Below are 12,313 nucleotides of genomic sequence, written 5' to 3'. Positions count from 1 at the left end.
CCCGCCCTTCTTCCCGGGAGATATTTATTCCTATCTGTGCGATGAACTGAAGCCAACTGGCTGAACGGACTCCGACAGTATATCCCGAGAACCACATTTCCGTAAAACATTTGGGGCGGCAGGTAACCTTGTCGATAGTGTTGGGCCAGTAACCGAGAGGTTGCTGGTTCGAATCCCCTAGCTGACAAGGTAAAAATCTGTCACCGTCCCTGAACAAGGCAGTTAACCCACTGTTCCCAGGCTGTCATTGAAAATAAGAATTTGTTCTTAACCGACTTATTTCTTGTAATTTCTCTACCATAAGCCACCTCCAGCTTAGTTTCAGAATATTTGGCAGTGCGTCCAACCGGTCTCACAACTGCAGAACACATTTAACCACGCCAGCCCAGGACCTCCACATCCGGCTTCTTCACCTGTGGGATTATCCGAGACCACCCAGACAGCTGATGAAACTGAAGAGTATTTCTGTGGGGAAAAACTCACTCTGATTGACCCACCCGTGGCTGTGCCACTGCTCAGTCATGTGACATCCATAGATTAGGGCCTAATTTGGTTGGTTCTAATTGACGGATTTCCTTATGAACTGCAACTCAGTAAAATCGTCAATTATTATATCTTTATGGTTTTGTTCAGTACATATGGGTAATACTACTATAGAAGCCTAAAGAGATCTGCTTCAACACCTTCCAGGACCATCTAGCTACCAGACCCCCCCCCCCCCCCCCCAAGTCAGTTACCAGACGAATGCAGAAGTCTCTCTGGAAGGCTGTACTCCATGTTCTGTACGTGATCTTTTGCACGCTACATACTACCAGCCACACTGCCCAGACCTAGAAATAAATCTCTGAATGGTGATGTACAGCTATATGCATAGTGACTTAGTCCTATAGTGACAGCCACACTCCTTTTCCTATTTATATCTCTGGATGGTGCAATGCATCCGCATGCTTCATCTGGCGCCGAGCTGAACCCAACAAGTTCATGTGTAGTGGCTGGCTGTATTTCCTGTTGGGATAGTAGGTTGCAGTCTCGTGCTAATCTGTCCGTGGGCTTTAAATCCAGCGGACTATAGATCTTTCCTCCTTGTCTTTCACATGAGAGCCATGTGGCTGATGCTTACGGCTAGTCGTAGCTCTCGCGATGCCAGTAATGTGTAGTGGTCACCGGCCAGGTCTCACAAAGTAGCTGATGGTGTCTTTTAAACGGACAGACCTCCAATAAAACAACTTTGATGGCCGACGTGCAGTTTTGGGATGTAAACAAATGCAAGGCTGTGCTGTTTGGAGAGTGCAGAGTGCTGTGTTTACTGAAGGACGACCCCATCAATATCCAGACAGCAGTCAGTAGGTGTACACACTTTTTAGTCGGTCTATTCAGTGTACAGGGCATTCGGAAAGTATTTAGACCCCTGGACTTTATCCACATTTTGTTACGTTACAGCCTTATTCTAAAATGTATTAAATAAATACAAATTGACTTTTAATCTCAACATTATCCTGTAATGACAGTGCCAACAGCTGTTTGGACATTTTTGCCAATTTATTAGACCCTTTGATATGAGAATTGAATTTGATCTCCGGTGCATCCTGTTTCCATTGATCATCCTTGAGATGTTTCTACAACTTGTTGGATGGAGTCCACCTGTGGTAAATTCAATTGATTGGACATGATTTGGAAAGGCACACAATTGCCTATATAAGATCCCACAGTTGACAGTGCATGTCAGAGCAAAAACCAAGCTATGAGGTCGAAGGAATTGTCCGTAGAGCTCCGAGACGACAGGATTGTGTCGAAGCACAGATCTGGAGAAGGGTACTATAAACCTTTTGCAGCATTAAGTCTGCAAGAACAGTGGCCTCCATCATTCTTAAATGGAAGACGTTTGGAACCACCAAGACTCTTCCTAGAGCTGGCCGCCCGGCCAAACTTAGCAATCTGGGTGAGAAGGGCCTTGGTCAGGGAGGTGACCAAGAACCCGATGGTCACTCTGGCAGAGCTCCATAGTTCCTCTGTGGAGATGGGAGAATCTCCCAGAAGGACAACCATCTCTGCAGCACTCCACAAATGAGGCCTTTATGGTAGTGTCCAGACGGAAGTCATTCTTCAGTAAAAGGTACATGACAGCCCAATTGGAGTTTGCCAAGAAGGATTCTGACCATGAGAAACAAGATTCTTTAGTCTGATGAAACCTTGGCCTGAATGCCAAGCGTGTCATCTGGAGGAAACCTGGCATCATCCCTACGGTGAAGCATGGCGGTGGTGCTGGCAGCATGCTGTGGGGATGTTTTTAGGCGGCAGGGACTGGGAGACTAGTCAGGATTAGGGGGAATTTGAACTAAGCAAAGTGCAGCGATCCAGAACACTCAGGAGCTCCGACTGGGGCGCCGGTTCACCTTCCAACAGGACAACAACCCTAAGCACACAGCCAAGACAACGCACGAGTGGCTTCGGGACAAGTCTTTGAATGTCCTTGAGTAGCCCGGACTTGAACCTGAGCCAACACTTCTGGAGAGACCTGAAAATAGCTGTGCAGCGACACTCCCCATCCAACCTGACAGAGCTTGAGTATCTGCCGAGAAGAATAATGGGAGAAACTCCCCAAATACAGGTGTGCCAAGCTTGTAGCGTCATACCCAAGAAGACTCGGGGCTGTAATTGCTGCCAAAGGTGTTTCAACAGAAAGTAATGGGTATGACTACTTATGTAATTGTGACATTTCTGTTTTTTATTTATACTTTTGCAAACATTTCTAAACATGTTTATGGTTTGTCATTATTATGGGGTATTGTGTCTAGATTGAGACGCATACAATTTAATAAATTTTAGAATTAGGCTGTAATGTAACAAAGTGGAAAAAGTTGAGGGGTCTGAATACTTTCCGAATCCACTCTATGTAGACGTTGTGTGATTGTAAACATCCTGTGTTCATCCTATCTGTACAGAGCAGTCTGCTGACTAAAGACCTTGTTCACATCGTAGGCAGTTTCAAACCTTCCCTTTTTTGCTTCTCATCTGTTTTTCCCTACAGTCTGAACAGCCAAAAAGCACATGGAATCTGATATTTCAAGCCACTCTTTAAACTACCCTCGTCGGTGATTCCTGGCCATGTGATATGTCTGAACGGTCAAATCTAATTGTATTTTCCCTCCAGTGGTTTCTAGGCTTTATTTGCCATATCTGCTTGCTAGCTACTCAGACAGTTTGAGAAGAACGTGTGGGAGCTCATTGACTTGTTAATTGTTTACTAATTATTGCATGTGCTAAACCGCTGCCTAGCTAGCCAGTTTAACTGACGCCAAAAAGGACTTTCGGATCATGCTACATCCACTATGACTTTGAAATGTCCATGGTGAACTTTGTCACCTTCAGCTACATACTTTCAGCTACTTTCTGGTTGACAGGTGGTGGCGCTCGTGCTCCAAACTGCCTCTAAACCACTGCGCACGCACCTGGCTACTATGACAACGCATCCGATTTGCTCACTTTTTTTTGTCTTGCTGTTTGGACAGTCGATATTCCCGAACGGATTTTGAAAAAAACAAACTGATTTGTGCGTCCAAGGCCTGCAGTGTGAACTAGGTTTTAGAGGTTGTGTTGGCAGAAAGCCTCATGGCTTTAGGAGTTACAGGTTTATGATCAGTTGGATAGACGGCTGAATGAGACTGACAGCCAGCTGAACCATACGCACCTGTTACCGGTTCAATCTACAGCAATTAGACGTTGTCCTTTTTGAAGTAGATCTATTCAGACAACCATAAACCATTTATTTTTCCGCTAGTTAGATTACATTTTATTCATTTTAGCAGACACCTCAGTGACTCGGCATCCATTTTAAGGTAGCTAGGTGAGACAACCACATGTCGTTCATAGGAAGTACGTTTTTCCTGACTACTGCAGTGGCTGTGCTCGTCGGTCTGTATGCCAACCTGTTGTACTATTGCTCGTCTCGGAGTTGGGGCTTGGGTGAAGTGCTAATTTACACCGGTTACTGGAATCTTCAGCAAATTTGTAATTGCCATACATTTTCTGTTAATGTTGTAATATATACTTGAATAACTTGGTAAATAATTATTAATGAATATATAGTGTTAAGGAGACACATTGAGTTTGTAGTAGATAGACCATATGGCCCAGGAGAATTGTCCTTGAAAGATTCATTATTTAATTTAAGATTATGGTAGTTTACTGGTCAAAGACAAAAGTTTTTGATATATGAATCTCAGCAAAAAATAAAAGTCCCTTTTTTCAGGTCTTTTTCAAAGATCATTTGTAAAAATTCAAGTAACTTCAGAGCTTCATTAGAAAGGGTTTACACCAGGAACGCACAATCCCTCCATCAGTGCTCAGACTGTCCGCAATAGGCTGAGAGGCTGGACTGAGGGCTTGTAGGCCTGTTGTAAGGCAGATCCTCACCAGACATCACGGCAACCACGTCGCCTATGGGCACAAACCCACCGTTGCTGGACCAGACAGGACTGGCGAAGTTCTCTTCACTGACGAGTCGCGGTTTTGTCTTACCGGGGATGATGATGATGATGATTGGATTTATGTTGATCGTCAGAGGAGTGAGCGTTACACCGAGGCCTGTACTCTGGAGCGGGATCGATTTGTAGGTGGAGGGTCCATCATGGAGGAGGCGGCAGGGTAGCCTAGTGGTTAGAGCGTTGGACTAGTAACCGGAAGGTTGCGAGTTCAAACCCCCGAGCTGACAAGGTACAAATCTGTCGTTCTGCCCCTGAACAGGCAGTTAACCCACTGTTCCCAGGCCGTCATTGAAAATAAGAATGTGTTCTTAACTGACTTGCCTGGTTAAATAAAGGTAAAATTATAAATAAATAAATGGTCTGGCGCAATGTGTCACAGCATCATCGGACTGAACTTGTTGTCATTGCAGGCAATCTCAATGCTGTGTGTTACAGGGAAGACATCCTCCTCCCTCATGTGGTATCCTTCCTGCAGGCTCATCCTGACATGACCCTCCAGCATGACAATGCCACCAGCCATACTGCTCGTTCTGTGAGTGATTTCCTGCAAGACAGGAATGTCAGTGTTTTGCCATGGCCAGAGAAGACCCTGGCTCTCAATCCCATGGAGCATGTCTGGGACGTGTTGGATGGGAGAGTGAGCCCCCCCCCCCCCAGAAATGTCTGGGAACTTGCAGGTGCCTTGGTGGAAGAGTGGGGTAACATCTCACAGCAAGAACTGGCAAATCTGGTGCAGTCCATGAGGAAGAGATGCACTGCAGTACTCAATGCAGCTGCTGGCCACTTTAGATTTTGACTCTGGCTTTGTTCTGGGACACATTATTCCATCTCTGTTAGTCACATGTCTGTGGAACTTGTTCAGTTTGTCTCAGCTGTTGAATCTTGTTATGGTCATACAAATATTTACACATGATTACACAAGTTTGCTGAAAATGAACACTGTTGACAGTGAGAGGACGTTTTCTTTGCTGAGCTATATGTGTGTGTGTATGTATATATATCTAGATATATATATCCCTTTTTGCAACCGTAGTGAAGAGAATATTATCAAGATTAATTTCTGTTTCACAACGCCTGTTTTAAAATAACTTTGGTCTTATTGTGTAACCCTTGTCTCACTGGTGGGCTTGGCGTCTGCCTCGCTGTCTGGTCTATTCATATTACTGAACATACCAAGCTGATCATATTATATATGTTTTGCCGATCAATGCGTTACTGGTAGATGGATTAAGTCTTGATCTAGACTCTGCTTCCTTGCGTTCTGAACCACCGCTATGCATTGATATGGGTTGGGGCTAAATATATTGCGCTCCCTATTTACACTTGTTGCTAACTGCTGTTCTTTTCTCTAGGAGGAGACCAGGGGGTCTTGAATGGCTTCTTCAGTAACTGGGCAACAGCAGATATATCGAAACACCTCCCCTTCATCTACAACCTCAGCAGCATAGCAATCTACACTTACCTTCCAGCATTCAAACAGTAAGTACTGTCTACACCTCCCTTCCAGCATTCAAACAGTATGTAATCATGTGATAGAGAACTGTGTGGAGATCAACTTGCTGGTTTAGGCACTAACTATTATCTAGATATCTGTATTTCTTACATTGAGAAAGATTCTGCTAAATCTCAAACTAAATATTTGAGGTGTCTATAATTCCCTGCCAAAGCATTAACAGTCAGAGTCGAAGCCCTGTCGAAGCCGGGGTCCACTAAACTATAAGGAATTGTTTTAAAGTCACACCAAGGATCATTTTAGCTATTTGATTTTGAATTTCAAGACCCCTTGATGTATTGAAAAATATGAAAAAATATTTTGCCTTACTGTTATTAGCCAATAGAAACACATTGAATAACAGTCCTTACTGCTGTTAGCCAATAGAAACACATTGAATAACAGTCCTTACTGCTATTAGCCAATAGAAACACATTGAATAACAGTCCTTACTGCCAATAGAAACACATTGAATAACAGTCCTTACTGCCAATAGAAACACATTGAATAACAGTCCTTACTGCCAATAGAAACACATTGAATAACAGTCCTTACTGCCAATAGAAACACATTGAATAACAGTCCTTACTGCCAATAGAAACACATTGAATAACAGTCCTTACTGCCAATAGAAACACATTGAATAACAGTCCTTACTGCCAATAGAAACACATTGAATAACAGTCCTTACTGCCAATAGAAACACATGGAACAAAAGCCCACCCACAAAAAATGTAAAGGAAGTTTGTTCTGAGGTCTGTCCTATATCTGAGAGAAGAAAGATGAGGCACCATATATTTTTTTACTTGTATTTAACCCCGTAGTTAAGTGCCAAAACTCCCAAAAATCTCCATATACTGCATTTATTTTTCTTTCCAACTGGGGGATGTGTATACTGTACTTCCATTCATTAGTTTAACTGGTACCCAGGGACCTTCAGATGAGGCCTGTGGGGGTATCCTAGAGGAAAACAGCTGACATGTTCCTGAGAGCCTGGGGGGCGTAGAGCAAAATGGAGAACACCACCGTGTTCTTGAGTCTCCTCTTTTCATAGGGGGTAATAATTTTTTAGGCCAAACCGTTGGGACGCTACAAAGGACTTTTTAAGCTCCTCTCTGATTTCTTTCACTGCAGGTGTGACAGGTGGAGTAAGAAGCAGCCAATGCAACAACATCTGTAGTTTAAACTGACAGATTTTAGATGGGATTTTATAATGCTAATTCGATTGCATCAGGGTGTGGACATTGACCTTAAGGGGGTGGAAGATCAGCCAGCAGCAGTGACTCAATAGTAGACTACCTGTGGAACCCCTGGCAGCGAGAGTCTTCTTGGGCTGCGAGAGAACGGGTAGGCGTGAGGCGATAGTCATTAGTGTTCTCATGCCACCAGTCAATTTAGGGGGCGGCCTCGTGGGGTTCGATAACCAGCCTGAGTTCCACAGAGCCGAGAACATCGGACGAAATAGAGGCCTTCTGTTTAAAGACTTTTATGCCTCTGTCACAATGGCTATTCTCTCCCTTCGCCCGTCGGGCTCTCGCTCCCTTCGCCCGTCGCCCGCCCGTCGGGCTCTCGCTCCCCCCGCCCGTCGGGCTCTCGCTCCTTCGCCCGCCCGTCGGGCTCTCGCTCCCTTCGCCCGTCGGGCTCTCGCTCCCTTCGCCCGTCGGGCTCTCCCGTGTTCGAACTTATCAAACCAAAGCATTTACAACAGTCTTTAACTGCCAGATATGAGTTACATTCACAACAAGAGCTCAGTAAATCAACATGTATTCTGTTCCAGATACGGTGGCAACGCCAAGGTGGTCCACTTCCTGGGTCAGACCAAGCCGTGGAGCTACACGTACGACCCCAAGACCAAGAGGGTCAGTGGGGACATGCAGGAGACCTCCACACACACCAGCTTCCTTCTGGACTGGTGGTTCCTCTACTCTTCCTCTGTGGTGCCCATGATGGTGGAGGGATACGGAGACCAGCCTTTCCACTCTGGCTGTGTGGAAGTTCATCTAGAAGTATTAACCTCTTGTCGTTCCTCTACAGAAACTGTTAGCAAAACAGTTTATAACAGTTTGAATTATGTGATGACTTGGATGCTTATTGTTAGTAAAAAGTCATGTTGGACCCTCCTGAATGAATATTTACATATATCTATATTAATTCAGGAGGTGGGCCCAACATTACTTTTTTACTAACAATAAGCATCCAAGTCATCACATATATATGAGATATATATTATGATTCGTCTTTCTAAAATGTAGTGATACTTCAGCCTTGAAGGCTATTGATGTTTAACCCTCTCATTCGTCCATCTAAAGTTCCAGTCCCCTGTCAAAGAAAATTGTGACCACCATGGTCACTGGCCTGGGTCATGGTCACAGATCAATAGTCACAAGGAAGGTGGCTGGAAGGTATGATGAAGACTAGTTGTATGTTAAGCCCAGCATCACCACCAACACCTGGTCACTAACTGTCACTGCTTGTGGACAATCTGTTTGTACAACAACCTGGCTTTGCTAATACCATAGCCGCGTGTTCTCTGATGATGGAGTAAATGGGTGGTTTGCAGTAGTGGAAATGTCTTGCTATAAATGCCAGGTTTTTAGATGTGTGCTACTGTTCTGTTGCTGCACTGACTGCAAAGGAACCACTGGTTCTCCAGAGCTCTTAGTCTTGTGGCTTGTTCCGTAATTGATCAAATCGCTCCCTTCTAATATTCTTTTTGTTCTCCCTCCTCCTCCAGGGAAACAGCTCGTCACATGACTCCCATCACACTGAGCCATACATGTCACCAGAGACATCCGAGGAACGCAAGCAGAAATGGGAGCAGGGCCAGGCGGACTACATGGGAATGGACTCGTTTGACAATATCCAGAAAAAGCTTGACGCTTTTCTCAAATAAAGGGAAACTGAGTTTGACTGATTCAGTTTAGTTAGTTTCACCCCCCCCCCCCCTCCATCTTACCAATAGTTGATTCTCCATATTAGTGAGCCATTACCCACCCCAGCTCCGAAGACTACAACACAATTCTGTTACGATGGGAAACATTCTGACATTGTTGGCAGAGGGCATCCAACTGAGCAACACTTGTATAGTATGTTTATCCTGTTATATATGTACTGTGAAGATCACGACACTGAAGCACCGATTTATTGACAAGCTTTTACAAGTCCTATCTACTTTTTTTTTCTATTTGAAAATGTTTAGAGAATTAAAACCGCAATAAAATATAATAATTAAATATGGCCTTGGTATATGGACATGAGCCTTTTTCCACGTGTGGACACTTTGACAAAGATGATCTATACAGTACGTCTTGTAGTTTCATAGATGTCGGCTATACACTGTTTAACTGAGCTGATGTGATGTCCTGCCATGTCTGTAGTCTACCTGGGCCTTCAGAAAGCATTCAGAACTCTTGACTCGATCCACATTTATTTGTTACAGCTTGATTTTTAACAGATTTTGTCACACAATATCCCATTTTGTCAGCGGCGTATGTATTTTTATTTATTTTAGACACATTTAAATTAACTGAAATGTCTCGTCAAGTATTCAACCCCTTATGGCTTAAATACGTGCTTAAGTTGCCTGAATAATGTTGAACATGATTTTTGAATGAGTCATCGCTGTACCTCCCCATACATTCAAATGTGAATGTAACAGATTCAACCACAAAGATCGGAGGTTTTCTAATGCCTCGCAAAGAAGGGCACCTATTGGTAGAGGGCTAAACATTTTAGAAAAAGCAGACATTGAATATCCATTTGAGCATGGTGAAGTTACTAAACTTGGGACGGTGTATCAATACATCCAGACTATCCAGACTACAAAGAAACAGACGTCCTTTCTAACTCAGTTGCCGGAGAAAAAAAAGGAAACCACATCCATACGGCCAATGGTGACTTTAAAACAGGGTTTAGTGGCTGTGATTGGATAATACAACGTTGTGGGGCCAGCCGTTACTCCACAATACGAACCTAAATGACAGTGAAAAGAATGAACCCTGTACAGAATAAGCATCCTCTTTGCAATAAGGCACTAAAGTAAAACTACAAAATAATGTAAAGAGCTGTACTTTGTCCTGAATGAAGAGTTATGTTTGGGACAAATCCAACCCATTACGGAGTACCACTCGCCATATTTTCAAGCATGGTTGGTGGCTTCAGGTTCTGGGTATGCTTGTCATTGGCAAGGACAAGTTTTTTTTTTTTTTTTAGGAAACAGAGCTATAAGCACAGGCAAAATCCTAGAGGAATCCCTGGTTGTCTGCTTTCCAACAAACACTGGGAGACAATTTCACCTTTCAGCAGGACAATAACCTAAAACATGGCCAACTATACACGAGTTGCTTACCAAGATGATGAATGTTCCTGAGGGGCCTAGTTTGACTTAATGCAGCTTGAAAAAGTTTAGCAATGATCAGCAACCAACTTGAGAGCTTGAAGCTTTTTTTTTTTTTTTTTTACAGAATAATGGGCAAATATTGTACAATCCAGGTGTGCAAATCTTTTAGAGACTTTCCCCAGAAAGACAGATGTAATCACTGCCAAAGGTGATTCTAATGTGTATTGACTCGGGGTTAAATACTTACCTAATCAAGATACTGTATATTTGTTTACTTTTTCATGTGGAGTAAGTCGTGACCCCTTTCTGAAAGGACTGTACTGCTCATGTTCTTGTGGAAAGATACTGTTTTCATACCATCTTCACTTCAGCTGCTGTGAGGGATGATCTCTCCGGTTTGTTTTACCCAGGGTAGGTTTCCAGTTGGCCTTAACCCAGGGTAGGTTTCCAGTTGGCCTTAACCCAGGGTAGGTTTCCAGTTGGCCTTAACCTAGGGTAGGTTTTTTTGTGTGGCCTTAACCCAGGGTAGGTTTCCAGTTGGCCTTAACCCAGGGTAGGTTTCCAGTTGGCCTTAACCTAGGGTAGGTTTTTTTGTGTGGCCTTAACCCAGGGTAGGTTTCCAGTTGGCCTTAACCTAGGGTAGGTTTTTTTGTGTGGCCTTAACCCAGGGTAGGTTTCCAGTTGGCCTTAACCTAGGGTAGGTTTTTTTGTGTGGCCTTAACCCAGGGTAGGTTTCCAGTTGGCCTTAACCTAGGGTAGGTTTTTTTGTGTGGCCTTAACCCAGGGTAGGTTTCCAGTTGGCCTTAACCTAGGGTAGGTTTTTTAGTTAGCCTTAACCCAGGGTACGTTTCCAGTTGGCCTTAACCCTCACAGTTGGACCTTTTGAGTACCTGTTACCCTCACACCACCTGCTAGTGTTTGATCATCTGTACTCTTGTCTAGGTACTGGCTCCAATGCCGGTACGTGTTGAACCTCTTAGCTTTTAGCCTACTGCTCTTTTACCACCCAAATGGTGCCTGTACCACAGACGCTGTCACATGCTAAATAAAGTACTTGTAGAATAAATAGTGAGTTGTGCTGGGTCTTTATTTGGCACATCTAACCATAAAACAGACAGACAGGGTTCATTCAGGAAGGTTCAATGGTACAAGACGAAAAATACATTACATTACTATATGTCATTACACCCCATATCTCTGATCTGTTATGTACTCGTATCCTGATGTATTTGTTCTTTCCCACTGTATATTATCTTGAGGGTTGGATTGGGTTCAAAGGAAATAAGGTGAGCACATACTTGTGTAGTATTGTGTAGGGCAGAGTATCAGTTGTATAGTGTAGGGCAGAGTATCATAGTTCTATAGTATAGTGTAGGGCAGAGTATCATAGTTATATAGTATAGTGTAGTGCAGAGTATCAGTTGTGTAGTATTGTGTAGGCCAGAATATCAGTTGTGTAGTATTGTGTAGGCCAGAGTATCATAGTTCTATAGTATTGTGTAGGGCAGAGTATCATAGTTATATAGTATTGTGTAGGGCAGAGTATCAGTTATACTGTATAGTGTAGGGCAGAGTATAAGTTGTGTAGTATAGTGTAGGGCAGAGTATCATAGTTCTATAGTATTGTGTAGGGCAGAGTATCATAGTTATGTAGTATAGTGTAGGGCAGAGTATAAGTTGTGTAGTATAGTGTAGGGCAGAGTATCATAGTTATATAGTATTGTGTAGGGCAGAGTATCAGTTATACTGTATAGTGTAGGGCAGAGTATCATAGTTATGTAGTATTGTGTCGGGCAGAGTATCATAGTTATGTAGTATAGTGTAGGGCAGAGTATCATGGTTATGTAGTATAGTGTAGGGCAGAGTATCATAGTTATGTAGTATAGTGTAGGGCAGAGTATCGTAGTTATATATTATTGTGTAGGGCAGAGTATCATAATTATGTAGTATAGTGTAGGGCAGAGTATCATAGTTATGTAGTATAGTGTAGGGCAGAGT

General features: G+C 43.4%; 1 protein-coding gene across 1 annotated transcript; it reads left to right on the top strand.

Moving 5' to 3' along the window:
- Positions 1 to 1,231: 1,231 nt before the first annotated feature.
- LOC135529224 (glycogenin-1-like) lies at positions 1,232 to 9,213 on the top strand. Its single transcript, XM_064958073.1, has 5 exons — positions 1,232 to 1,343; positions 5,837 to 5,963; positions 7,754 to 7,982; positions 8,286 to 8,378; positions 8,711 to 9,213. The coding sequence occupies exons 1-5, from the start codon at positions 1,232 to 1,234 to the stop codon at positions 8,867 to 8,869; spliced, it is 720 nt and encodes a 239-aa protein (XP_064814145.1). The 3' UTR covers positions 8,870 to 9,213.
- Positions 9,214 to 12,313: the final 3,100 nt, after the last annotated feature.

This window comes from Oncorhynchus masou, unplaced genomic scaffold, assembly GCF_036934945.1.
Source record: "Oncorhynchus masou masou isolate Uvic2021 unplaced genomic scaffold, UVic_Omas_1.1 unplaced_scaffold_1124, whole genome shotgun sequence".
NCBI lineage: Eukaryota > Metazoa > Chordata > Actinopteri > Salmoniformes > Salmonidae > Oncorhynchus > Oncorhynchus masou.
Note: the sequence above shows the minus strand (reverse complement) of the source record. Positions and strands in the feature narration are given on the sequence as shown.

What these genes read in the sequence shown, in the direction of transcription:
- LOC135529224 (XM_064958073.1), top strand. Translation starts at nt 1,232, where the DNA reads ATGGCCGACGTGCAGTTTTGGGATGTAAACAAATGCAAGGCTGTGCTG. An exon ending in TACCTTCCAGCATTCAAACA is followed by an intron (nt 5,964 to 7,753) that starts GTAAGTACTGTC and finishes ATTCTGTTCCAG; the next exon opens with ATACGGTGGCAACGCCAAGG. An exon ending in ACAAGGAAGGTGGCTGGAAG is followed by an intron (nt 8,379 to 8,710) that starts GTATGATGAAGA and finishes CTCCTCCTCCAG; the next exon opens with GGAAACAGCTCGTCACATGA.